Here is a 26070-nt window from a genome sequence, read left to right as displayed (position 1 = left end):
GAAAGGCTTTCCAAGGTCTATTCCCTACCCCTTCTTTGCAAATCACTGCAGGTCCCACTGAGATGGTAAGGTGAACAATTGTTGATTGATTTCAAAATCACTTTGATGTCCTGTCATCAACGGAGAAGTACCTGCACTGGTTGTAGTTTCCTCTTAGCTCTGGAGTGTTGAATGGTGCATCACTCCCGGAGAGTAATTTTTTAAAAATAGGCACTGTTTTGCTCTTCTGCATCCTCCTGTGACTTTCCCTCCTCTATGAGCTTTCGGAGACACTTGCTGAATTACTCAGGCAGCATCATTAGTAGACTATTTTGAATGTTATCAGATCAGCTGACTTGAATACACCCACCTTGGCTAGATATGATTTACTGAGTTGGAATTTTTCCCCCCATTCTTTTCCTGTGCTTCAGTTTCCTTCTTAAAATCAATGTGATTTGCCGCAAGTAACAGTTTTTTTTTGTGTAAAGGCTGAGGTTAAAAACAAAGACGTTAAACATTTAAAGCCTTGCAGGAGGACAGACAGCAATGATATCCTGGCTGTAGGTGAGCCCCTCACAGGGATGTGAGTGTATCCAAACTAAGACTTGGGCTTTTGGGCTGATTTTTGGTGGTGAGCTAGACAATGTTCCTCCAGGCACTTGCCTGGTACCTGCCAGACCCTCAGCAGGGACACTAGGGCAAGGTGGTCCCTGGGCAGGCCTCCACACTGTGTTCGGTTACACAGAGCCTTGCTTGTGCTGGCATCAGCCTGGGCACGTAGGAGCCAGTAGCAGCGAGAGCCGTTGGCACGGGCTCCCAGACCTGCCACTCAGAGGTTGCGGTGGCTGTTTCTTCTCCCCCAGCTCAAGGGGCGTCCTCTGTGCAGCTGGAGACACGGATAGCATCAGCTGCGAAAGAAGCCCTTCTCCACCTCCACCTGCTCACGAGGCTTTACAGTCACCACAAAGAGCTGATAACGCAGAGTTCAACTAGCTAATGCCAAGTCACAGCCTTTATTGCTGGTCACAGCAACGTATGGACGCTACCTGGGAAGGAAACCACTGACCTTTCAATAGCCGCAGCTACATCAGGACAACAGTGCCTCTTCGCCCAACACAGCAGGCCACAAGATGCGTGCACCTTCAGGGTGGCAACCCTTCCTGACCCATCTCCCTGCCGAGGAGCACGGCTCAGTGCTGGGCCGGCCCGGCCAGTTCAATGGGTCTCTGCTCCCCCAAAGCCTTGATGTGGCTTTGCTCTGGGTGCGAAGTGGTGGCTGCAAGGAGGAGACTGTCAAGAGGGGAGGTCACGTTCCGTCTTGCTCCTGGGAGACTCACTCTTGGAGCTGTGAAGAGAGTGGGGCTGCCCACTGCCAGCGTGCAGCCACCAGGACTGGTGTTGATAAAACGGATTCCAGCAAACTAATGCCAGGTTGCAAGCTCCTTTTAAAGCTCCAGGGGTTATAAGGAGGATGGGCATCCCTTCTGTGCAAACTTATATGCAGATACGTGCAAATGCACGTTGACTGTCTGGCCCATCCACTACTCAGGAGGCATAGCCTGTCCCCTTCATTATCAACACAGTCACTCGTGTTAGGACAGCGAGCCCTCAGTAAGGTCATGGATGACCCCAAGCTGAGGGGAGCTGGAGGGCAGCGCTGCCATTCGGAGGGATAGTAGCAGGCTGGAGGCTGACAGGAATTGCATGAAGTTCAACAAGGATAAGTGCAAAGTCCTCTGCTGGGGAAGGGATGCCCATATGCAGCTGGGCAGCTGGGCACGAGACTCTGGGGAGCGGCTCTGCGAGGGGGGCTTGGGTCCTGTGTGAGTCTGTAGCGCGCCCCATGGCCTTGGAGGACAAACGCATCTATCTGCTGTGGCAAGAAGGCAGCCCGAGGGACACGCGTGCTCCCCTGAGCGGCACGCATCAGGCTGTGCAGGACCCTGCATGGACAAGAAATGACTTGTTCAAGACGAGGAGGCCAAGAGGGATCTCACTGCTGCCCCTGGCCACCTAAGGGGCGCTACAGAGAAGACAGAGCCTGACTGCTCCCAGGGGCATGCAGTGAAAGGGCGGGAGGCAGCAGGCACAGGTCTCCACGAGGGAAACTTCAACCCCATGTAAAGAGAAGGCGGCAGCAGGAAAGCAGTGCAGCACTGGCACGGGAGCCCAAAGAGGCAGTGGAGTGTGCACCTGGAGGTTATTCAGACCTGATGCGCGAGGCCCCAATCAACCTGCTCTGACTTTGAAGTCAGCCCTGCCCTGAGCAGGGCTTGGACTAAGCCTCCAACCTGAATTACTCAGTGGTTGTATGAGCCTGTGCGGCCAAGACAGGAACCAAGAAAGGACTCAGTCTGTGTTGGAAGGAGGAAATGCTGCACGCAACTGTTTATTTTAGAGTAAACATAGTGATTGCGTGTCTCTACACCACAGGCGCAAACCCTACCCCGACTGCGGTAGTAATACTGATATTCCAGTTCATTTCTGGCACAACGCTGTGGGCTCAACCGCGCACAGCCCTAGGGGAGCAGCGGGCTCCTACTGCTCCCCTGGGGCAGCAGGCAAGCCCTGCAGCCCCACCACCCCGTGGCTGGCCTCTGCTGTGCTGAAGCAGACAGCGGGGAAGGCGAAGGGCAACCGGTTTTGGCCTGCAGTGGTTTTAAACTGAGAGTGGGTGCTGGTGAACTGGGGCAGGCTGGCTTGGGCTCATGGTCTTCCCTGCCTCTTCGAGGCTGGACTGTGTGGGTGCAGATCTGGCTCTCCGCTTTTGCACCCGCCGCGCACGCTCCCTTGGTTGCAGATCAGCCCTGTTTGTCTCAGCCGCTCAGCACCCGGCAGCACCCGCCATGGGCTGGTCGCCAACCTGAAAACGGCCCCGCGGCTGCAATCGTAGCTGCAGCCGCTGAGCAGCGAGACAAAATACTGATGGTGCCTGTGCATCTGATCTGGGGATGGCAGCGCGGGGGGGAGGAAGCGTGGCTCAGAGATGCTTTTCGAAAATAATATTCCTGCCCCTTTAAAAGGAAGAGGCAGCCGGGTGCAGATTTGCGGCTGTACCAGCTCCAGCTCCCTCCTCCCTGCCCCGATGCGACGCGACGACGCGATGTGGCTCCCGACCTTCCCACCCAGTCTCATGACGGTGTCTATTAATCCCGGCAGAGCCATGTGAGCCTGCAGGCCAATGCTGTCCGGGCAGTGGGCGGCGGGGAGGCCAGCCGGCTGCAGGCGGAGATGCTCCAGCTCGACCTGATCGATGCCGCGGGGGACACCCCGGCCGAGGAGGAGACGGCGCCCGAGCCGCTCCAAAAGGACCCGCCGCCGGGGACCATGGACACCTACAGGCCCAAGCGACCCACAACTCTCAACCTCTTCCCGCAGGTGCCTCGGAGCCAGGTGAGGCTGGCGTGGGAGCGGGGAGATGGGGGCATGCCCGGCAGCCGGCGGGGACGGGGCTGCCGCCCGGGGGGCTGGCGTGGGCGCTGGGGCAGGAGGGGGTTTTTGTCCCTTCGCCGGGGGGGCTTTTGTCTGGGATGGATGACAGGAGGGCTCAGCGGCCGGATGAAGGGAGCTGCGTGCGGTGCGGTGGGGTACCTGCGTGCGCGTGGCGGGCAGGGGCATGGCGGCGGCCCCGACCCTGCCAGCCCGGGGAGCACCCACGGCCGGGCGGGCCGGCGGCAGGCTGCTTGGCGGCAGGGAGGCGGCGGGCTCTGCTCCCGAGCGGCCGGCGACGCCTTGCAAAAGGAGCGTGGACGTCAGCGCCCCGTGCCAAATTCAGGAGACGGAGTGGCGACGCCCCAAACGGTGGTGGGGAGGACGCGCGGTTTCTGTTGTCTCGCTCGCTCTCCGGTTTCAGCCTGCCCGCCCGACGCAGCCGTGGGGTTGCTGCTGTTCCCCGGGGCGGGCGGCGTTTCGGTGCCCCGCGCGCTGGCCGGCTGAGCGGTGCCAGGCATCCCTTTGCCCCATCTGCCCTGCAAACTTTGCCCACCCGTGCAAGGGGCGCTGCACGCAGGGCTATTTTCGTCGTCTTCCTGCGCTCAGTGGCGGCTTCTCTTGCCAAGTAGGAGGGTTTTCGTGGTCGTGGTGACGTTCAGCCGGGGAGAACGAAGTGAGAGGCAGGTGTCCCCGCGGGTGACAGATGGGGAGTAGTCGGAGCTGGGTGTCGCTAGCACGGAGCCGGCAGCTGGTGGCAGCTCTCCACCCCGGGCCGCGGGTGGGAGGAGGAGAAGGCGAGGGGCCGAGAGCGCTGCCCCGAGGGGCAGCTGGCACCGGGGACAAAGGCAGCGGCGTTGGGCAGGCGGCGGGAGCCGGCACGCAGGCGCCAAGCATAATGGACAAGGGCTTTGCAAGGCTGCTTTGCAACCGTCAGCCTTGTGCCACCCTGCGCAGGGGCCCCAGGGAGCGAGCAGCACGTGGGAGCTGTGTCCGGCGGGGGGGGACAGGGCAGGGCCAGGCCCCCGCTGGCAGTCAGTCCGCCCCGCTCTCCAGGGGTGGCAGGCGGCTTGCCGAGAGCTACTTTCCAGGGCGCTTTGCGGGGTGTCGAGGCGGCGAGGCACGGCCCTGATGCCGTGGGACGGTGGGCTGGGGAGTGGGGCTGAGGGGGATAGCGCAGGCGGTGGGGCTGCCCCGGCAGTCACAAGGATGGCCCAAAACAGCACGGGAGCTTTGCTCAGCTCCTCGCTGCTCCGGGGCACAGGAAGCTCCTCTCTGCTGGTGGCCCGTCGTGTTGCCCGCGTGGCCCTTGGGGGAGCTCAGAGTGAAGGGGCGAGCGCGCAGGGAGCCCAGGCAGAGCGCGGGGCCTGGCGTGGGCTCGGCACCGTGGCGGGAGAGCACCAGGAGGGAGTATCCAGGCGGATGCAGCAGGCTGGCAGCTGGCAGGGGTGGTTGCGTGGGCCAGAGCTGGCTGGGGCGGGAGGCAGCTGGGAGGAAGGAAATCACTGCTGGGACCAGCTAGCATCTTCCTCTGAGGCCATGTGAACACCTCTCTGTCCTGGCTGGACGTTACAGACCCCAGAGCGCCCTTGCCCTGCAGGATGTGTGGGCTCTCCCTGCTGCGTTTGCTGCCTCCCACCCTGGTCCAGGTGGCCTGGCTGGCTCATGCCGCCACGAGAGCTGCTTTGCACACAGAGGCCATCGTTGCAGCAGCTCTCCTGGCCGGCGTCCCGGCCCATCGCACCCCTGGGAAAGGCAAGCGGGGAAATGCCATTATTTGCATTGGCACAGGAGGGGCTCTGGAGGCTGTGCTGGGAGCTCGCCGAAGCCCCTTGGAGGGGGTCTCTCTCCTCCTTGCTGCGCATAGGCAGGGACTTGGCAGCCATGCTGTTCAGCAACGTGTGACAGTGGACTCACAGGGCAAAGGCTTGCTCCATGCTGATGGGGAAGCAAGGCAAGAACAGGGCAGCTCCTGAAAAGCTGCAGTCTGTGATGAAGGCAGGAGAAAATCCAGAGTCCCAGTGGGGCTTAGTATTCGGGCAAAAACTAATAGCATGGAAAATGCCACTACTGCAGCTCAGGAGAAAATACCCAGTGCCCTAGCAGGAAGGAGTGGGAGGCCAGAGAGGAGCTTGGTGTCGGGGTGTGGAGGAGAGGATGGGAAACAGGGCTGGGGTCGGCAGCGGGGGGGGGGGGGGTGTGCTCTAGAGCATGCTGTGGGGAGGGCTTCCCTGGATGGAGTCCGATCTGGTGGGCTTGGGGACCAGGGAGGTGCCTGTCCCAGCCCTGTAGATACGAGGCCGCTGGGGTTCCCTGTCCCCGGGTGTGGCAGTGAGACTGAGCACGTACCCCCAGTGTGCACACGCACACGTGCACACATACACACACACACATACCAGCCATGCAGAGCAAGAGCACTGCACTGTTACCAGCACCCACGTAAGCACATGCAGCGCTCACATGAACGTGACCAGCAAAAATGGTCCTCTTCCTCCTCTCCTGCTGATCAGGAGTGAAGTCTCCTGAAGTGGACTATTTTTGTATATATGCCTATATGTGTGTGTGTGTGTGTGTGTATGTATATACACCCACAGTGTAGATCACCCTAGTACCTGCTGTTAGACACTCAGTCCATCTAGTAACTGGCTCTCAGTTGGACAGCAGCACAACCCCTGACACTTAGTACTTCTTGTATTTAATGATGTGCAGTTTTAGTACAGCCAAGGCTGGAAGGATGTTCCCGTCCCATCCCAAAGCATGCCCATATAGCATGGGCTGCACCTGAGGACTGTCATGGATGCAACAGAGGAGCAGGCGCAGACACTTGGGGCGCTCCCAGCAGTCCCAGGCTGTGCCCAGTCACCGAACAGGCTCCAGCCACTGCGCATTATGTCAAGAGCATCTCAGGGAGCATCCTCTGTCAAACGCATGACCAGAGCTGAGCAGCCAAGGAGGTGCTATGTCTCCCACAAAGAGTCCCTGTCCAAGCCTTCATTGCGTCAGAGTATAATGAGCACAGGGAAGGACTGCAAGTGGGTGGGAAAGTGAGAGTGTGCCAAGGACAGGCTTCAGGCAGGCTTGGGGCTTGATTTTCGTTGGGACTGTCCAGCACCAGTGAGAAGGTATTGTATGTGTGCGCTCCTGTGGGGTTGAGGAGTGCACAAATTGAGGCCAGGCTCTCTTTCTTCTGGCTGGCCCCTTGCCCACACTTCTCCTGCTGCCACTCAAACCCTCCCAGCAGTAGCATGGCGAGGTATGGGGCTGGCAGGTGGTCCCAGAGCACCCATGTCCCCCAGCACGCACAGGCAGTAGTGAGCCGCCGTGGGAAGAGCTGGGCCAGGTGCTGGGGGCTCGGGGAGGGACGGGTGCTGTTGCACCACGTGCTGTTTACTGCTCTGGCTACAAGGCGGCTTTGTTCTTCTCCTCAGGACACGCTGAATAACAACTCTCTGGGGAAAAAGCACAGTTGGCAGGAGCGGGTGTCCCGGTCGTCGTCCCCTCTGAAAACGGGTGAGTTCTTGGGCTGTCACCCAGGGGCAGCTCTCTGCACCCTTTCATGGCTCTGGGGAGTAAATCCACTGCCAGAGCCTGTGGCAAGTGGTGCCAGAGCTGGGGGCTGGGGAGAAGAGCCCACATGGATGTGGGAAATGTGTCCAGCTTGAGCCTGGGGCCTGGCTAGCACATCCCCCACTAGCTCCCCCAGCCAGGAGTGTCCCCCTTCCCAAGGTGTGGCACAGGTGCCGACACTGCTCTCCTCCCACTCCAGGTGAGCAGACCCCTCCCCACGACCACGTTTGCCTGAGTGATGAGGTCAATCACCAAAACAGCACAACCTCCACCAAAGACCGGGGCACGTCCACGGAGAGCCCATGCCGGCGCACAGCAGCAACGCAGATGGTGCCGGCCTGCGTCACCTCGTCCCGGGCACCCGAGAAGCACCAGGTGACCAGCAGACCCCCACCTCATGGTGCCAGCGTGGTGGTGGTGACAACGAGGGGCCCTGAGGCCCACCGGGACCGCATCCGCTACCAGACGGACGTGAGGCTCGAGGCCACAGAGGAGATCTACCTAACGCCTGTGCAGAAGAACTCAGATCCCTTGGAGGCCGAAAAGCCGTTTCTGTCCCAGTCCAGTGAGAACCGCATGTCCATCAGCTCCGATGTTGACACCTCCAGCTATTCAGCCCTTGCAGGGAAAACCAACCCCTCCATTAGTGAGGAGGATGAGGTGCTGGACTATATGTCCTCTCCTGACAAGACAAACCTGCCCAGAACCTCCTGTGGTGGGGGGAATAGTGGCTACCGGCCAGGGCACAACCTTCAGAGGGCATCAGTGAGTTCGGACACCAGCGCCCTCTCCTACGACTCAGTCAAGTACACGCTGGTGGTGGACGAGAACGTGCAGCTGGAGCTGGTCAGCCTCAAGCAGTGCTACTCTGGCTACAGCGATGAGAGCGACTCAGCCACCGTCTATGACAACTGTGTCTCCTCACCCTACGAGTCGGCCATCGGCGAGGAGTATGAGGAGGATGCGCTGAAGCGTGACTCGGTCTGCCTCTCTGAGGACTCCACCCCTGAGGCAGACATCCACTTCTCCAAGAAGTTCCTCAATGTCTTCATGAGCGGCCGGGCACGTTCTTCCAGTGAGTGCTGGGTGATGGGAGGAGGGGGCTGATGACTACGTCCCCAGGCAGCCTTGTCTGGCCCCGATATTAACGTGCCCTGCTCATGCCATGTAGCGTGGTTGGCAGAACCCCATGGTGAGATGGAGTGGGCACTGGCTCCAACTTTGCTTGCTGCAGCCTGTGACTTCTTCCTTTGCAGCCAAGGGGGTGCGTGGGGCCTGGAAAGGCCTCGTGAGCTTCAGGCAGGGATAGCTGGAGGCATTTCAAACTGTTTTTTGCATAACATGACATGGGGCTAGGCCAGCATGGCCCCAGCTGTAGAGGAGGAGGTTTGGTTGTCTCGCAGGAATGCAGCAGTCCATCTGGAGTACCCCTCTTTGCCCCAAGGAGCACAGGACAGATTGGTACCTATCCCCATAGGGCTGCAGATTGGGGAAAGCAGGGTCATGCTCTGGCAGGCAGGGCTGCCCAGTCCTGTCGTGCTGCTGCTGCTGCTGGCTGTCACAGCTATGAGGGGCCAAGGGTTGGCACAAGACCGTCATGTTTTCAGCAAGGACCACTAGGCACTTCTGTCATGTACAAGGGTGTCAGCTTTAGTCTTGCCTTCCTTCCTCACTTTGACCGCTACATGGCTTTATCTCAGCTGAGAACACTCCTCTGGGAGCTCTGAGTCAGGGACATGCTTACCACCGCACCCTGGGGCTGCCTCAGCCAGACAGTTCCTGGGGGGGTCTCCTCCAGTAGAGCCTCAGCGGTTTGCCCTGCTCTGAAAGCAATGTCCTTCCCCTGTCCCACCTTCAGCCCTTACCTGAATTGTCCTGTGGCCTCTGTAGATGCTGCCTAATTGTGTCCTCAACCGGTGACTGATGTGTGGCTGAAGGGTGGTTTGAAAGCTCCCCTTTTTGCAGCAGTCACTGCCACCCAAGGAGCTCTGACTCCCTGCCCAGGTTCCTACTGCGGCAGTTCACCTGCTGCCAGCTCTGCTCCGCTGGCACGACTCCAGCCAGGCCAGGGACCAGTTGGGACTGTGGGAGCAACATCGCTGCTGGAGCAGGGATGGGGCAGCTGCCTGGCCTCCCCCCCAGCTTGCTCCAACCCCGAGTCCCGTAGGGCTGAGCCATGCTTGGGGACCCTGAGCTCTGGTGTCCGGGACATGCTCTCCTTGCATGACCTGTGTGGCTAGCTTGTGGATAATCATCCTGTAGCCACACAGACAGGCCCTCAACTTTTCTTTTCTTTTGAAAACCTCATGCTAAAGCATCAGGAGGGTCTTGGTGCTCTGGTGTCCGGGACATGCTCTCCTTGCATGACCTGTGTGGCTAGCTTGTGGATAATCATCCTGTAGCCACACAGGCAGGCCCTCAACTTTTCTTTTCTTTTGAAAACCTCATGCTAAAGCATCAGGAGGGTCTTGGTGCTCTGGCATAAAACTGTCACCTCCATTGGCTGTGCTTTCACAGTGTCTTAGCAGAGCCGGGAGAATGAGCCCTTGAGACAGAGTTTGTCCAGGAATCCAGGGCATAGCAGCTGTGCTGGCCACAGGGAGGCTGGCACTGCAGTCTTAGCCATGCCTGGCTCCCTGGAGTCCTTCCAGCTCCACTGCTGTCAGTGCAGCCTCTTATCAGTGTCACAAGAAAGGGTTTTCTGGCAAAGGATGTGCCATGGGGACTGTCTGCCTCTTGACTGAGATGTCAGACTGAAAAGCATGGAGCAAAGCTAGTATGCTGTCTGAAAATGCAGTACAACCTGCTGAGGAGGCTCCAGTGGGCACCCCAAGGTACCTGGTCATAGAAGTGAGTTGAGAGAGCATTGTCCTTCCATCTGCGAGGGTACTGACCCCCTCAAAGCTGTAATGTTCCCCTTTGCATTCATTCCCAGGTGCTGAGTCCTTTGGGTTGTTCTCCTGCATGATCAATGGGGAGGAGCAGGAACAGACTCACCGTGCTGTCTTTAGGTGAGTGCAGACACAAGCACTGTCCCAAGTCAGTTGCTTAGAAAGCCCATTACTCCCCTCCCATCACAGTGGTGGCTAGCCACACTGCTCAAGGGAGACCGGTCCCCTAAGCCTAGCCTCTAAGCCTCTGCTTCCACTGCAGTGTTTCCAGTGTGAGAAGCCTGGGGACCAAACCACTGTCCCTAGCTTGTGTTCTTCCCGGCAGGAGCCAGGCGCTAGCTAAGCAACATCCACCCATCCACTGGCAGGGGTGAGAGACCTCCAAAGGGCCACAAGACCTCTGTGAAGAGTAATGAGGGTGATGCAGTAGGGGACACCCTCATGGTAGGTGCCAGGGTGCTGCCTTTTGACCCTAGACCTTCTCAGATTCTTTTTGCAGAAGTCTGATATCCTTGACTTGTTAAATCTGCAAGGACACTCCCTGCCTCTGTTGGCTGTGAGTGTTGCATTGCTCTCCCCCTTAGCAGTATCATAGGGAGTAGGCCACCAGAGCTGCTGGCTGGCCAAGCACTAGTGATTCCCTGCCCAGGTTTGTGCCTCGCCATGCGGATGAGCTGGAGCTGGAGGTGGATGATCCTTTGCTGGTGGAGGTGCAGGCAGAAGATTATTGGTACGAGGCCTACAACATGCGGACGGGGGACCGGGGCATCTTTCCTGCTTACTATGCTATTGAAGTCACCAAGGAACCAGACCATGTAACAGGTACCAGTCCTCCCTGCGTACAGCCTGGGGACATCCCTGATTTCTGGCCCACCTCCTCTCTGCTGAGTGGAGGCTGGTGCTGAGCTGGGAGGTGGAAGGAGGACTGTGTTAGGCACCAGGCAGGAAACGATGGGGTCCCGGGCAGCTTCTGCCTGTGGTGCCAGGCACTTGTACTTGGTGCTGCAAAAAGCCTTACCTGGACGGGGAAATGTGTGCAGGTATGGGAAAAATGGAGAGGGGAGGTGTATCTTGCTCCACACACCTGACCATCATAGATGGGCAAGTGCCTAGGGTATGTGTTGTGCACATCTGTTCCTGCATGCTCCCTGCCACGTGCTCTGTCTTCCAGCTCTGGCCAAGAGCAGCGACTGGGTGGACCAATTTCGGGTGAAGTTCCTCGGCTCAGTGCAGGTTCCCTATCACAAAGGCAACGACGTGCTGTGTGCAGCCATGCAGAAGGTAGAGTCACACCCCAGGCTGAGCCCCCAGCAGGGAGCAGAAGCAGTCGCTCCTCCTGGCAGCATGAAGGGGCGAGCGGGGAGCAAGCGTAGAGCCTCCACGGGGAGGGGCGAGCTATCATTGTGTGCTGCCTGTGAGTGCCAGAGCGTTGTCTCTCTGTCTTCCCCCCTCAGATTGCCACCACGCGCCGCCTCACTGTGCACTTTAACCCACCCTCCAGCTGCGTCCTGGAGATCAGCGTGCGTGGAGTCAAGATTGCCGTGAAATCCGACGACTCCAAGGAGAACAGCAAGGTAGTGCCACGCTCCCTGCGCTCGTCACATCCCTTCCCCAGTTGCTCTTCTGAGTTGGCTCTTGTACCCCGTGCTACAGATCATGTTCACGTATGAACATCACGGGTCTCAAACCCTTAAGGTCATTGCTCTGATGAGAAAAGCTGTCTGAGGGGTTGTAGGCCCAGCATCAGGGTCCCCCACACCTCACGGGATCCCAAATCTGGGCCCTACCGCAGCTTGATGCCCACCCCAGACCCACGCAGCTGCCGAGCGCATTGCTGTACTGGGTTGCTGTGAGCTGAGCTGCGCTGATAATCTGTGAGCTGCTCCTAAACCTTTCTGCTGCTATTTTCAGTGGTGTCCTCCAGATCTGCCCTGTAATCTCTTTAGCTGGATATTGTAGGCTGCTGATTAGTGTTCTCCATAAATAAGTAGCCTACGAAGGCACATCAAGATGCTCTACAGAAGCAAATGAGGCCTTTACAGCAAACCGTTTGGAAACCTCTTCTCCAGACAGGGATGTAGGAGTGCTTCATGGCCATGGGTACTGTGGCAGAGAGCTAGGCTCAGATTTTTGTGAGTCTTGCTGTATTTAGAGGATGTCATCAACTCGATATTGCTTTTTAAACCATTTTTTTAATAAGTTCTCATTTCTGAGTGGGACCCTTTGAACACTGAGGCTTGAATGACTTAGTTCTTCTGAACTACCTGTTCATCTTCTACGTGCTAGTATTTATGAGTACCTTTTAGCAAGGGAAAAGGATTGTGTGCACTGGGCAAACAGTAGCACTGCCTCTAACCTGAGTACAGTCTGACACATGGCCTCCAGGGAAATGCCATAGGAGCTGCTGGAGGTAGAGGCAGTGGGGGTGGGAGGCAGCAGGGACTGCCTGTTAAAACGGTGTGTGTGCAGGTACTTGGGGCTGTCCCTGAACGGAGCCTTCACCTTGGTGCTCTCACCTCCCTCTTCCTCCATCCCCCTGCAGAGCCTGTCCTCTCGCCAGAGCCTCTCATGCCAGCCCTGTTGGTCATCGGTCTAGCTGTGCCTAACGAGCCCTCCCTATAGTTGGGCCTCCGTGGGGCAGAAGCACTGGTGCCAAATGGCACAGAGCCGGGTAGCAGCTCAGCACGATTCATGTTGCTGCTAGACCTGAGCACGTATTTTCAGGGGTCAGACTGGCTACCCTGCAGGTGTGGGGGGGCAGCTGTGGGCAGGGTAGCTTTGACACTCCCTTTTCTTTTCCCCCAGGTAAACAAATGTAGCCATTTTTTCCAGCTGAAGAACATTTCCTTTTGTGGATACCATCCAAAGAACAACAAGTGAGTAGCAAAGAGGTGCGGGCGGCTCTCAGCACTGGTTTCTCAGCGTGGAGGCTTTGCATTGCACTGCAAGGGGAAGGGAAGGGAAGGCTTTCTAGTGCCTTTCGTGAGAGCTCCCCTTCCCCTGTAAACCCTGTACATCAGCTTCTTGCAAGGAGCAGCCTTTGGAGGAGGGGACTCCTTCCCAGCATTGGGCCCTGGGAGCTGATGGCCACTGGAGTTGGTGGGGGGGGGAGGCGGGGGAAAGGGTGTGGGTCCCTAAATCCCTCGGCTGCTGATTCACACAGGTGCCCAGGATGGGTACCCTGTGGGTACTGGAGTACCTGTACCTGCCCATCTGCCAGTCCAGTCTCACCTGCTCTCTCCTCTCTCAGGTATTTTGGGTTCATCACCAAGCACCCTGCTGACCACAGATTTGCCTGCCATGTCTTTGTCTCGGAGGAGTCCACAAAGCCCCTCGCAGAGTCCGTAGGGTGAGTCCTGGCCAGGCTGGGAGCAAGGCGCTTGCTTCTGAAGGGCAGGAGGATTCCTCCCAGAAGCCCCTGAATTAGGACCCCAGGCTGGATTCTGCTGTCTCCCCATACGCGTGGGGCTCTGACCTGGCGCCAAGCTGGCACCACTTCCCTAAAGCGAGGCTGACAGGGCGACAGGCAGCACATTCCTGACAGCGCTGGAACAAGTCCCAGCACAAAGATTTGCTGGCAGATGGCTGCAAATCATGCGCTGTGCAGCGGCTCAGAGCAGGGATGGAGAGCCTTTTGCTCCAGTGATGCCTCTGGGTGCTAATGTGTGAGGGTTTAGGGGCTCAAGCAGGGGGCTGCCTGTTCCAAACTGACAGCCGGGTAGTGAGCAAGGGCAGGAAGGCAAGCTGTAGCAGGGGGAAACGGGCTCTGTTGATGCCTCAAGGAGAGGGTGCCTCTCAGCTTTATTTGTGCTGTGTTGCAGGAGGGCTTTCCAGCAATTCTACAAGGAGTACGTGGAGTACACGTGCCCCACAGAGGACATCTACCTGGAGTAGGGGCTGGCACAGGCACCTCCGGTACAGCCAGGGCTGCAAAACTCGCCCCTTCCCCGTCGTGCATGGACAAGAGCTGCGTTGAGACTGGAAGAGGAGCGGGCCCTGGGAACAGCTCCCCGGGGGCACAGAACACTGCCCCTTTTCATGACCCCTTCCTCGGGCTGGGGCTGGGGTGGACGGGAGGGGGGGGAGGGCTGGACAAATTGTGTTTATTGTACAAAATACTCTTAGTTTATTCTGTTGGAGAAGCACCCACAGGGTGCCCTGCCTGTGAGCACCGGAGGGGCGGGCAGCAGCATGCTCAGGCCTTTTCCTGGTGCAGGCTGGGGTGACAGCATCTCCCCCTTGCGACCATGGCCCAACTTCCCGTCACATCCATCTGGGGTGACTTTTAATGCAGTGGCAGAGTCGGACTCTTGTGGTATGAAGACACAGCAGCTACAGCAAACAAGAACCATGTGATGGCTCCTTCCCTGGGAGATGGGCTTGCCCCCGTGGGGGGCGGGCATCACCTCCCTGCCAAGCCCTGGGGACAAGGCTGCTGGGCAGAGATGACAGAGGGAGTCTGGGTAGCTCCTCTCTTGGAAGGGTGCATGAGAAGGGATGTGCTGAGCTCACCCCTGCCTCTGCACCCATCCCCACACCTCCCGCCTTGTAACCATGCCCTGAGGAGGGAGAGAGAGAGATTTCCCCCTTGTATCTCTCTGCAGTAACTACAATATGGGGAGGAGAGCACTTCTCTGCCCCTTTCCCCCTCTTTCCCCTCCAACTGCAGGTTGCAGAGGTAGGGGCAGGGCTGAGCCACCCCACCAAGGTGGGCCTGAGCCCCCTGAGCAGAACGGGGTGCCTCTCCAGAGGTGGAACAGGGAAGGGCTAAAGCCTGCAGGGAGCCATGCAACTCTCCAGGGAGGAAGAAGGGCTCTCCTGGTCCCTGCAGCCAGCGGTCTTTGTGCTTCAGCTGGATCTGCTGTGATGGCAACAACTATTAAATATGATGGTTCATGGATCAGTGCTGCTCTGCTGTTTATGTCCTACAGCAGTGGGTTTGGCCCGTTCCCTCCCTTGCCACCCCAAAAGGCTCTGGTGCTTGCTCTTGGGTTCTTGGGTTTGGTCTGAGAGCCCATCTTCAGTCCCTGAAGCCAGAAGAACATCTTAAAATCATGGTGTATCTTGGATACAGAGGGCCCTCTGGAGGTCCTCAAAGCAGGGCCAAATGCAAAGTTAGAGCAGGATGCTCAAGGCCTTATTCAGCCAAGTTTTAAGTCTCCAAGGCTGGGGAGACAACATCGTCTCTGGACTTCTCACTGTTCCAGAGCTTAACTATGATAACAGCAAATATTTTTTTTTCCTTATATCTAACCAGAACTGCCACTGTTGCAACATGTATCCCTTGCCCCTTCCCCTTCCCTGTGCACTGCCAAGAGGAGTCTGGCTCTGTCCTCGCTGTAGCTGTCCTTAGGTAGATAAAGACAGCAATAGCTGCTCTCAGCCTTCCCTCCTTAAGGCTGAGCAAACCCAGCTCCTTCAGCCTCTCCTCATACCTCAAGCATGCCACCCTCCCAATCAGCCCAGTGACCCTCCGCTCCTCTTGCTCCAGTTAATCAGTGTCTTCCTGTCCCAGAGCCCCCAAACTGGACACCATGCACCAGCTCACGACAGGCACGCTGCGAGGAGCAAGCCTTCCCTCGATGCGCTGGGTGTGCTTTTACTGTCACAGCCCAGGACGCTGCCAGCGCTCGTCGCCACAAGCGCGCTGCTGGCGCCGGTTCAAGGTGAGGGCTGCTTTTTTTTCCCCCCGCTGCATCGCTCCCTTTCCGGTGCCCGAGACGGGGCTCGGCAGAGCAGCCGCCGTGCCCCTTCACCCCAGGCTTACCCCCGCCACCCCGCAGCGTTGCAGAGACGAGGGCCGGCGGAGCAGGGCTCCCTGGGGCCAGGCAGCGGGGGGCACACGCGCACGCTGCCTCACAGGTGGTCATCATAGTAGTACTCCGACACGTCGAGCTCGTCGCGCTTGCTTTTGCCAGCGCTGCGCAGCCCCACCGGCTGCACCCGGGTTGCCCGGGTCCGGAAGTGAGGCTGCTTCGGTTCAATGCCGTAATCTGGGGGGAAGACAGCGGGGCGAGGGGGATGCAAGGAGGCCAGTGCCAGCTGAGCCGCTCCATCCACCGCCCCCCACCCCGGCGGCTGTGGCATTTCCTCGCCTCCCCCGCGGCTGCAGCTCTCGGCCAAGGAGCAGCCCGGCTGCTCCTGCCCGCCTCCCGCCCTGGCAGATGGGAGACCCGCTGCAAAGCACGCGAGGGCCAGTCAAGCCGCTTCTCGTCCCTCGCCTCCGCTACAGCAGCGTCTGCTGGCAGGCCGGGCTGGAGCGGGGGGACGCAGCGGTTGGGGACTTGCGCCGGCTGCCCCTACCAGTGACAGACCCCGTCCCGGACCACAGCGGGTGGCTGCTCTCACAGCCCCTCAGTCGGCCAACGGGTGCTGAGGAACAAGACCTCAGCGGGCTGGGGGCAAGGAGGGAGCCGTACCATCCACCAGGCCAAAGTGTGGCTGCGGGAGCTCCAGCGGGGCAGAGAAATCCTCAGGGACCCAGTAGTCGAGCCTGCGGAGGAAACCCAGAGGCGGGAGTGAGCTGAGGCCCCCCTGGCACGCGCCTGGGGTGCCCCACGCACAGGCACCGGGGCTGCCGCCGTTGGCTCCCGCGCCCCGCTCGTCCCCAACGCCCCTCACCTCCTCCCAGGCCCAGCCTGCCTCTGGGGGTGCTGAGCTGGGTGCGAGGGGCTGGGGATGAAAGGCTGCACGTGAGCTAGAGACGGGAGAAGGGGCAGCCCCGCGGGTGCCCCCACGGGCACCGCCACGGCTGGGCAGGTAGGAGGAGGAGGGAGGTGCAGAGTCACGACAGTGCCATCACCTCTGGCGCAGGGGCCGAGGGAGCGCAGCTCCCAGCAGCACGGCGAGCAGCAGGAGCCAGCGCCTCATGGGGCTCGGCGGCGGCAGTCCCCAGGGCCGTCAGCCCCAGCACCCATCACCTGCCCTGACATCACGCGCCGCAGCCACGTCACAAAGGGAGTCACCACCCTGGGTGGCCCTGGGGACACGTGGCAGCACAGCCAGGCTCCCGCACCCGGAGCCAGCCAGGTCGGTGAGGAAGCAGGCTCTCGCCTCCATCTGCTGCCTGCCTCCTCCTGCCCCTCTTCGTGGTGCCTCACCTGCTCGCAGTTGCCCAGAGCCATCTCCTGGAGGAAACCTGCGGCTGGTGGGAGACCCCCCCCCTCCCCCCCCCCCCCCCCAGCCGTGGGACAGGCCTACAGCACCACATCATCAGGGACATTCGCCAGCCAGGTCTGCTGCATCAGGCATCAGGTGACTTGCAGCTGAAGCGGCCGTCAGCCCCGCTGGCACCAAGTTTCTGGTTCTTGGCTGCTTTCCCCACGCTGCCTACCTCGTGCAACAGCTCAGCCACATCCTTCTGTTACAGCTTTGACAGCTGCTCCTCACTGAGCCAGGCTTTGGGAGCCAGCCCAGCCCACGGCCTCTGCAGCCTCCTCACCTAACCCGAGCCCCAGCAGGGCTCCCGCGAGGCAGAGCGCGGTGCAGAGCTGCATGGGCCATGCCGGCTGCTCACAGCCCTCCCTCCACTCGTGCACATGCCTTCAGTGCGTGTCACCTGGCAGCCCCAGGGCTGCTTCCCTACTCCCCCCTACCACCTTGCACCTCCCTCTCCACCCTTCTGAATGCAACCCCCTTCATCTCTGCAGTTCCCTCTCCCCACGTTAACACCCACTTTCCAGGCTTCACAATCTTCAGCATCTTCCTCTCTGTTAAAAACCTGTGGCCTGAACGGAGCACAGTTCCCAGTTCACCGCTTCTCCAGGCTGCTGCTGCATTACAGGGCATCACTGCCAGCTGAGGTAGTAGCACAGACCCCGTGCAACACCAAAGAGCCCTGGGATCTCGCTACTGCTGAGGTCCACAGACCCCGGGGGGGGGGAGAGGTACACCTCCTATTTCAGATGCTGAGGCAAAAAGGCTCTGACGCCTGCAACCTGAAAGCTTAGGATAAGGATATTATTGTCACCCACTTGAAGTCAACTTCCGTTCAGACACAGGAGGCACTGCCGGCAGCGGGTTGCCAGCCGGTTAGCCCCACAGCAGCATGAATGGTGCTGGCCGTGGGCAGGCTGCTTGCAGGACAGGCCACTGCTACAGGAACCTCCACAGCAGTTGACTGGACAAACGGATGTCTCAACTGTCCCTTAATTAGCAGAGCAGATATAGCAGATGATTATAGCTGTTTAGACCTCAGCTGGACCCTTTAAGTGCTGCAGAGCAGTATTTGCTGAATTAATCTCTTTGTTTCTCCTCTTCTCTACCCTTGGCCAAGCCCCTGAGCACTGGCTAACAGCCATTCTGCAAACGCTTTTAGCAGACGCTTAGGCCAAACATCCTATAAACCATGGCTCTCTGCATCCACAGGGGAGCCCCAGGAAACTGCAGACTGAACGATGCATCAGGAGTTGCAGATGCTACACAGTCACCAACTGAGCAACGTGTGGGGTCCTGCCCCTTAAGGCCAGGGCCAGAGGGAAAGGTCTTTAAGAGACAATATAATTACGGAGAGCAGCTCCCAGGGTAGACAATTACAGAAGCTGTTCCTGCTGATCCAGAGACTTACTGGCACCCAATACCAGAAGAGAAAAGCGTATCCCTTGCAGGCAAGCAAAGAGACCTTAGGAAGATGAGGTCTTTCATCTCAGTTCTTTCAGTTCAGTCAGTTTATTTCACAGACAAGCCCTCTCCAAGCAGATGGGCCAGGCATGGCCAACACAAGCAGGCTGCAGCTCTATCCTAGCACAATGAGGCAGGAGACAACGCTCTCCGAAAAACACTGTGCTGCCTAGCTTTATTATAGTGCAGCCATACAAAAGGAGAAAAACTGAGCGCTTAAAAAAGGGGGTGTCCCACCACCATCACGACAGCCACAGCACTGGCCAGGGAAAGAAGTGGCCAGGATCTCTCCACACATGTAGTGTCCATCATTCACAGCTAGGTCTGTTAAAAAATTACATACACCCCCCTCCCCACCCTGCAGAATGGGAGCTTCTCATTGATGGTTTAACTGAAAATTAGACAAGATCAACATCCTTTCCCCAGCCTGCTTGCTCTCCTTAGAGATGTCCAGCCATGATCTTAGCAAAGGAGGGTCCTCTTCTCATCAGCCCCAATTATAGAAATAGATTTTCTGCCAAGCAGGCAAGTAATCCATCAGTGGCCCTGAAACAAGAGAACAGAGGAATCAGGCAAGTAGAAAGACAAGAATTTGAAGCTGTATCTATATGGGGTAGACTCCTCCTTGCCATTTTGTACACATCAACCCAACTCCCCCATTATACAGAGAAAACTCAAGAACAGAATGGTTGCTTTCACCAGGATGGGAGACAACTTTAGAACGTGCCACCAGAGATTACAGCAGGAAAATGTAGGGCATGAAACATAATCGCGGGACACCATCTCCTCAGCGCTGACCTCTCTAAGCTCCAGTGGGGAGTGAGTTCTATAATGTGCAAGGGAAAAACCTGCAGGCAGAGAGTCAGGACACAGCTGTGGCACAAGAAAGAGGAAGACAACTCAGCAATAATGAGCAGGTGCAAACACAGAAGCAACTGCAGCATAGCAAAGATGCTTACGATAGCATACAGCTTAATGCAGGCTGCAAAGCCTCTCTGAAATCACTAACAGGGGGAAGGGGTTCCTGAGCTAACCAGCTTTGCGAGTTTCCCGTAGAAAGGGCCAATCCCTCAACTCCATATCACTGCCATGAACCACTCCAGGAAAGGCTTCACATCAGCAGGGAAGAGGGGGAGGTGAAATTCTAGCCCATGGCAAAGGGAACCGTTCAGGTGAGGGACTAGGGAAAGACTTGGTTCAACCCTTTGATTTACAAGCAGCTCTTGCCTGGGCCAATACCTCTTGGCCACTGTCTATCATTCAGGTCTGCACTTCAGACTCAAGATCAAGGAAAGGAGTTCAAAAACAGGCTACAAGGCAGGGCTCTGGTGCATTAGTCAGGCTGTAGAAAGGAAGCCCAGCAGATCAAACCTAGGTGGCAGAGACAGAGATCCGCAAGCTATGAGGGTATTTGGAGGTCTACTGCTGTGGGTGAGTACAGTTGCCTAAAAGCTAGGAAGCAATTCATACCTTTCTGTTCCAGTTTAAACCAACATGAGCATTAATACAAGGTGCTCTGCTGCTAACCATCCAGGGACCTCCTCATTCCTTTCACAGGTCAGAGACTGACTGACAGCTCTGCTCAACTCCCCTGATTTTTTTTTTTTTTTTCCTATCCAGGAGAAATAGGGATACAGCAGCTAGGCCCACTTACGTGTGACAAAGCCAAGTCCAGGCACATAATCAGCCAATAAGCGCAGAAGGAAGAGGATCCTGCCCCTAGGAAGGAAAAAAGTATGAACAAGTCCAGTGGGACGTTCCCAGTCCCAGCTATTGAATGCACTAACAACAGCAGCAGCTGCATTTTTTTTTTGTGAAGCTGATTGGTTTTGCTTGCACCTTTGGTTGTCCACTGCACAAAAGTGCAAGATAATAAATCTTTTATCTTCAATTTAGCCTGAGTCTGCTCTTTCACCCTTGCTCATATTAACCTGGTCACAGGCACCCAGACCTCCCTAAGTTTGCCCACCCAGTGCCCTGATGCTCCCTCTGTTAAGAGAAATTTTCAGCAAAAGCCCAGCTGGGGCCCCTTACTCTGAATATCGGTCATAGAAAGGAGATCTCAGCAGGTAGTACAGCAGTAGGATGGTTCGTCGCCTCAGCTCTGCACGCTCTCGCCTGTTCAGGTCTTTCAGATCACTCAGCAAACTCAGACTGGAAGAAGGGCAGAGAGCTAACTCATGGCAACAGCAGCCAAAAGGGAAAGGAAAGTGGGTCTCTAAATGCCCGCCACTCTCAGCTCTATGCAGAGCAGACTGTCCCGGCTCTTTCAGATGGGCAGTATAGAGAAGAGAACTGTAAGAAGTGCTGCAGAGGATACCTAAATGTTTGAATCGCCCAGCTAAAAAACAGGCCCAGCCTCTGCGGCTAGTTCTGTCAGAAGGGCCTGCCCTGGACTGGGGAGCAGGGGGAGATGTGATGGTCAGACAGCCTCAACCCCAAAGCACTCGCAAACGAACCTCAGACTGACCTTGAGATATCCAAGATTGCTGAGAGGAGCCAGGGCTTCCACGATCTCTGGCCCCACACTCCTAAACTCAGCACTAGGACCAGACAGTCAAGGAATGGAAAGAACCAAAACACACCTAACAAAAGGTAAGTGGACAAGTGATCCTCTGGGTACCAGCAAAGCTCTGCAGAGCCCAGGAGAATAGACTCTAAGGCAGCGCCAGAGGGCCCCAGGGAAGGGCTGGAGGACTTGTGCCCACAGCTTAAGTGGCTGATGCTGGCCGCCAAGGTGAAGGAGGAGGAACGGGTCCCAAGGCCCCTCCACAAGCAGAACAGCACCAGCCCTAGAACAGCAGAGAGGAGCATGGTGCACTCCTGTACGCTTGGGCTTGGTGGCCGAGCCCGCAGCACCCTCTGCTGGCACCCGGCGTACAGTGTGTGCCCTCATGCAGCCAGGGCAGGATACAGTGGAGTAGAGGGCGGGTAATGTAGACTGATTCTGCGATGGTTTCCTGGAGGCCCAGAGGGGTGGGAGCCTGGTTCATCTCCTCCGCTCTTCGGCTCTGGGTCTCCTCCCTCTGCTGGGGGGATCCCCAGTGCCTGGACTGCAGGGATGGGGCTGAAACAGGCAGATGAGGTCACTAATGCAAACAGCACCTTTCTACAATGTTCCCCATACTACCACACCTCTGCTTTCTGCACTGTGAAGGTGTGAAACAGGAGAGCTCAAAGAGCTGTGGACACAGCAAGGCTGTGGCTGCCCCCTCCCCACACCTGTGCTTCCCAAGCTGCTACAGCTGACCAACACACTCGGAATTTGTCTCCGGAAGGGACAGAGCAGGGAAAGATGCTCTAAGATCTGTGCTCTTCAAAGCATAACCACACTGAAGACTTGTCTCCACTGCACAGGTCACAGGCCAAGTCAATTCTGGGTGCTGCACAACGTGCCTGGATCCATTGCTCTGATGCTCCCCGAGGCAGGGCCCAGTGACAGGCCAGATCTGTCCCCATACAGGTTTATCAGGTTCTCTCTATTTTATCTTTGCCTCTATTGCCCACACCCAGACCATATAAAAAGGGCACAGACAAGAAACAGCTCAGACAAGGTCGAAAAACAGCTTCAACTGGCACAACTACTTACTGCTCTGGAGAGATCGCACAACACGGCTAGAACGCCTACCAACGTAGGTCTGATCCTTCCCTGACGAACTGCCTTCCATGTCTGCAGGAGAAAACAGCCACAGGGATCAGACTACAGAAGATGACATCTCACCCCAGAGCTAGCAGCACCCTTCCCTACCTCACCAGCTAGAATCCTCCTCCACTAGGACAACACACTCATTCCACCTTGCTTTCCTCAGGAGGAGACCAGCTGACTGGACTGAAGGCTTGATGTAGTACAAACTGAGCTGTCTTGAAGGAGCTAACACTAAGCAGCGCTGTCAGAGGTAAATCCTCACAACATTGCCCAGACCTAGGATCTCTTTCTTCACCCTCAGACTGGTGGACAGGCAGCTTGATTTGCAGCCCAGCCTGCTGTTCCAGGCTTAGACCTATTATCCTCTGCCCCCTCCCTCCAGACTGTAGGGCAACAACGTCACCAGCTAACCCTGAGAGGCCAATGCCATGCTCTGCAGAGGATGTAAAGCACAACACAGCTCAGCTTGGCACACTGAAATCTTACAGCTCCCTGTGCTGCCCCAGCCACGGCTCCGACGAGGAATTCCTAGCAGGACAAACAAGTCACCAAACCAATGCTAGCACTGAGTGCTCACCTTGGGGGTGGAGAGGCTGCTGCTGCTCCCTGTTCAATGGCACTATGGGAGGAGATGTCTGGATGCCAGCTTTGTACCACAGCAACAGCAGGAGACGCAGGATGGCTCTGTGGGCAGATACACAGGGAAGCCTTCAGAACCAGGCTACAGTACCTGGCTTCCTGCTGCACTCACCAGGTGGCTCCCCAGAGGAAGAAAACACTCGTGGCTGCTCTGAGCAGCCACTGGTAAGGCGAGAGGGGCAAGTGCCCCTTCTGTGGCACGGTATCCACCATACTGTGGGACTCCCAATTCCCCCAGTCTCAGGGACCAGCAGCTCAGCCCTGCTTGGGCTTTTGCCTGGGGTACTGCCAAACCCTCTCCAGATCCCCTTTCCAAGCTCATGCAGCCCCTTCCCCTCCGTCTGCAGCACTTACTTAGCCAGCTGGATGAGGACAATGATGGTCCATCGGCCCATCTGCCCCCACACCCTGGCTGTCCCCATCTCTGCAAAGACCTCCACACATTCTAGCACGCTCAGCCAGGTCAGCAGCTTCTGCTGGGGCAGTGACTGCAAAACACAGAGGGGGAGGAAGGGGGAGAGGAGGCAGGTTCTGCTTGAGAGTTAAGAGGAGTAAAAGCCAGCCCCGTTTGGTGGGACTCTCAGAACTAAACACCAGATGGCTTCGGAAGCCACAGACTGGGAGACGTAAGTGGTGCCTCTCCTGGGGTCATACTCTACAAGCAGCTCCACTACTCTACCTCCAAGCAGCGGCAGGCCCAGAAATTCCAACATTATCCAGAGCTGCTACCCCAGAAATGGAGTAGGTCACAGCTGCCTGCTGGATCACTTTCCACTCCAGCAAAAACAGCATCACAATCTCCTGGGTTGCGGCACAGTGCCTGAACTCGAAGGCAAAACTCTTTCTTCCTCCTGTTCTAGAGCTGCGATACATGCTGAACCTCCTCCCAGGTGAGAGATGATGAGGGAGTAAACTCAGAGTACAGGCAAGGGAACCCAGAGCCCACAGGACTGTCATGCCAGAGTGACAGCCTGCTAAATACAAGCTCACAGTATCAGTCTGTATCCCAAGAGAGCGAGGTTCTTCCATCCTGGGCCCATGCTCTCCAGAGGAGAACTTGCTGGTGTCATCAGCACATGATTTAACCTGTATTACTTGAAAAACATCAATTAAGATGACACTGCTGAAATTCACTTCACCCCACATTCAGGCTTTAACGCCAGGGAAGCAAGCCTTCTGCATTTTTGTTTGCTACATACTTGATATTCCAGCTGCCTGCCTGGGCTGACATTGAGTCTGGCACACCCAAACCCACAGGACAGGCAGGCTTGCTATGAGAGAGGCCTCCCTGAAAACACCCTCCTCCTCTTTCTCCAAAGGGTCTGATAAGTGTTGAAAGCAAGCCTGGGGCTTTGCGAAACAGAAGCAACCAGGTGCTCATATAAATATTTGTTTTACTCAATGCTCTAGGCAGAACGATGCAAAGGGACTATTGGACTCTACTGGGCTGTATCAGAGCCTCAGTGCTCCAGAACTACTGCTCAGGAAATAGCAATATTCATTCAGTGATACCGTTGCATATCAGGTTCTGAATTTTTCAAAAACAAAATAAAACAAAAACAGTGGAGTTCCTGGCACAAGCCAGGGCCTGATCTCTGTGGTCCAGGAGTGCTCTGGTCACTCCTCCAAACCAAGAGCTATGGGGCATGGTCGCTGTTTACCACACATTCAGAGAGTGCCTGCAGCCTCTACAAATTTGATACCAAAAAGACACCACGTCCCCTGGTAGTTTCTACAGACACTCCCTGAGAGCATGGCTTCTGCAAGGAAAAAACATGTATTCCAAATCCTTCCTCTCACACACTCCAGCCTTACCACAGGCTGGGCCCGCTGTAGCTCCTTTCGGAGGATCCAGTCATTTAATAACACCAGGAGGTTGGAGGCAGAGTACACTGGAAAAAGAAGAGAATGGGAACAAAGTGACCATGGGATGAACAGAAATCAAAACAGGATACAGACTATTGCCTTTTCCTCCTGCTAGAAAGCGAGGAGTAAAACAGGCAGGTTCCTCCTTAGCCAGCAGGAGATGCAGCCAGGAGCAACGTGAAGAGAACAACAGGTTCTGAGTGAAGAACGTGTTCCAGGAGTACGACTCCACACAGAACTCTGCAAAGGCTGAATCATGAAACTGTCAATGCGAATCCAGTAGCGAATGTCAGCCATTAGTATCAGGGGGAATAAGAAACGTCAGCAGAACTGAGACAAGAACTAATAAAGCAGCACTCCTCCTTCTCCCTTCGGGGACAAGCTCACCAACCCCCGGTAGAAGTGAGGCTTGCAGCCGCACTAGGCACCAGCAGGTGCCGAGTTACCCCTGCCACGGAGCAGCGGAGCTCTGGCCCGAGCCCCGCCAACTCTCTCCTTACTTTTGCAGCCAGGGCGCACGCCTGCCCCGGCTCCCCTCCGCGCCCGCGGCTGCCGCGGCGCCGCCTACGTACCGAGCTCCGACAGCTCATGGGAGTCCGAGAAGCGACCTGCGAAGGAAGGAGAGCAGCTAGCGGGCAACGCCTCCTGCGGGGAGCCGCGCAGGGGCCCCGCACATCCCCCCGCGCGCTGCCTGAGCACCCCGCAGCCGCCCGGCCCGGCCCGGCCCCCGCCGACCCCAGGCCGAGACGGCCGTTAACGGGCGCCCGCGGGCCGGGGGCGGGGGGAGGGGGAAAGGGCCTGGACCCTCCTCTCCACACCTGGCAGCAGGTAGGAGAGGCCCCGCACGGTGCCCTCCAGCTGGGCCGTGGCAGCCGGGTGCCGCTTCACGTAGTCCTGGTAACGCTGGCACAGGAGGCGCAGCCGCGCCACCGGGCCGCCACCGCCGCCGGCCAGACCCGCGGCCGCCGCCGCCATGGCCCCGCGCGCTTCCGGGGTCGCCGCCACCACCGCGCCTGCGCGCCGGCCGCCAGCCCCACCCCCTCAGCTCGGAGCGGGGGCAGGCGCGGCAGCTGAGCACCGAGCGGTCGATGGGCGGCCGGGAGGAGATTTAAAGGGCCGGGAGCGGGCGGCCGCCGGTGCGGCGGCGGCGGCGGTTGGGACAGGTACCGGCACCGGGGGGAGGGAGAGAGAGCAAAGGAGAGGACTGGTTCCCGGCCGGCACCGGGGGCGGGCCGCGGGGCCTGGGGCAGGTTGGCGGGGGGCGGTGCCGTGCCGGGCCGGGCCGGGGGGGGGTGCCCGGCCGGTGTCGCCGCGGGGAGGGCCCCGGTGTCGCGAGGGGCTGCCGGAGCCGTTAGCGCAGGCGAGGAGGGCGAACGGTTGGGGGGGGGGAGGGGAGGGCGCGGCCGGCGTGAGCCGCTGGCGGGGCTTCGGGGG

The 26070-nt window shown here is 57.8% G+C and overlaps 4 protein-coding genes across 14 annotated transcripts in view; 2 read left to right on the top strand and 2 right to left on the bottom strand.

The window, feature by feature from the left end:
- The window catches only part of MAPK8IP1 (mitogen-activated protein kinase 8 interacting protein 1), a 28737-nt gene extending 13971 nt beyond the window's left edge, over positions 1-14766 (top strand). For all 3 annotated transcript variants that reach the window (XM_068945867.1, XM_068945866.1, XM_068945868.1), the window contains exons 3-12: positions 3139-3372; positions 6837-6918; positions 7175-8050; positions 9911-9986; positions 10516-10688; positions 11038-11147; positions 11321-11440; positions 12672-12742; positions 13117-13215; positions 13688-14766. In XM_068945867.1, the coding sequence (XP_068801968.1) occupies positions 3139-3372; positions 6837-6918; positions 7175-8050; positions 9911-9986; positions 10516-10688; positions 11038-11147; positions 11321-11440; positions 12672-12742; positions 13117-13215; positions 13688-13760 (1914 nt within the window). In that variant the 3' untranslated portion in view covers positions 13761-14766. The remainder of the gene's footprint in view (positions 1-3138; positions 3373-6836; positions 6919-7174; positions 8051-9910; positions 9987-10515; positions 10689-11037; positions 11148-11320; positions 11441-12671; positions 12743-13116; positions 13216-13687) is intronic.
- Positions 14767-15722: 956 nt separating this feature from the next.
- Positions 15723-16790, bottom strand: FREY1 (Frey regulator of sperm-oocyte fusion 1). The gene is made up of 3 exons (XM_068944068.1): positions 16669-16790; positions 16286-16359; positions 15723-15859 (listed from the first exon to the last, which is right to left on the bottom strand). The coding sequence occupies exons 1-3, from the start codon at positions 16734-16736 to the stop codon at positions 15723-15725; spliced, it is 279 nt and encodes a 92-aa protein (XP_068800169.1). The 5' UTR covers positions 16737-16790.
- Positions 16791-18514: 1724 nt separating this feature from the next.
- Positions 18515-25649, bottom strand: PEX16 (peroxisomal biogenesis factor 16). The gene is made up of 11 exons (XM_068945865.1): positions 25455-25649; positions 25209-25244; positions 24586-24662; positions 23125-23258; positions 22709-22815; positions 22075-22155; positions 21400-21552; positions 20956-21028; positions 20520-20639; positions 20140-20204; positions 18515-19031 (listed from the first exon to the last, which is right to left on the bottom strand). The coding sequence occupies exons 1-11, from the start codon at positions 25609-25611 to the stop codon at positions 18973-18975; spliced, it is 1062 nt and encodes a 353-aa protein (XP_068801966.1). The 5' UTR covers positions 25612-25649; the 3' UTR covers positions 18515-18972.
- Positions 25650-25684: 35 nt separating this feature from the next.
- The window catches only part of LARGE2 (LARGE xylosyl- and glucuronyltransferase 2), a 30001-nt gene continuing 29615 nt past the window's right edge, over positions 25685-26070 (top strand). For 3 of the 9 annotated variants that reach the window (XM_068945840.1, XM_068945837.1, XM_068945834.1), the window contains exon 1: positions 25688-25799. The gene's annotated coding sequence lies outside the window, so the exon portion shown is untranslated. Of the gene's footprint in view, positions 25800-25953; positions 25997-26070 lie in introns of those variants that run through there. The other 6 variants (XM_068945833.1, XM_068945836.1, XM_068945844.1 and 3 more) reach the window with 6 other exon arrangements.

This window comes from Struthio camelus, chromosome 5, assembly GCF_040807025.1.
Source record: "Struthio camelus isolate bStrCam1 chromosome 5, bStrCam1.hap1, whole genome shotgun sequence".
Lineage (NCBI taxonomy): Eukaryota > Metazoa > Chordata > Aves > Struthioniformes > Struthionidae > Struthio > Struthio camelus.
This window is presented reverse-complemented; position numbering and strand designations above follow the sequence as displayed.

Coding starts and splice junctions, on each gene's coding strand:
- FREY1 (XM_068944068.1), bottom strand. CDS start 16,736: ATGAGGCGCTGGCTCCTGCTGCTCGCCGTGCTGCTGGGAGCTGCGCTC. Junction 16,360..16,668: donor CCTCGGCCCCTGCGCCAGAG/GTGATGGCACTG, acceptor TTTCCTCCGCAG/GCTCGACTACTGGGTCCCTG. Junction 15,860..16,285: donor ACACTTTGGCCTGGTGGATG/GTACGGCTCCCT, acceptor TCTTCCCCCCAG/ATTACGGCATTGAACCGAAG.
- PEX16 (XM_068945865.1), bottom strand. CDS start 25,611: ATGGCGGCGGCGGCCGCGGGTCTGGCCGGCGGCGGTGGCGGCCCGGTG. Junction 25,245..25,454: donor CCTCTCCTACCTGCTGCCAG/GTGTGGAGAGGA, acceptor CTTCCTTCGCAG/GTCGCTTCTCGGACTCCCAT. Junction 21,553..22,074: donor TGTGCGATCTCTCCAGAGCA/GTAAGTAGTTGT, acceptor TGCCTGTTTCAG/CCCCATCCCTGCAGTCCAGG.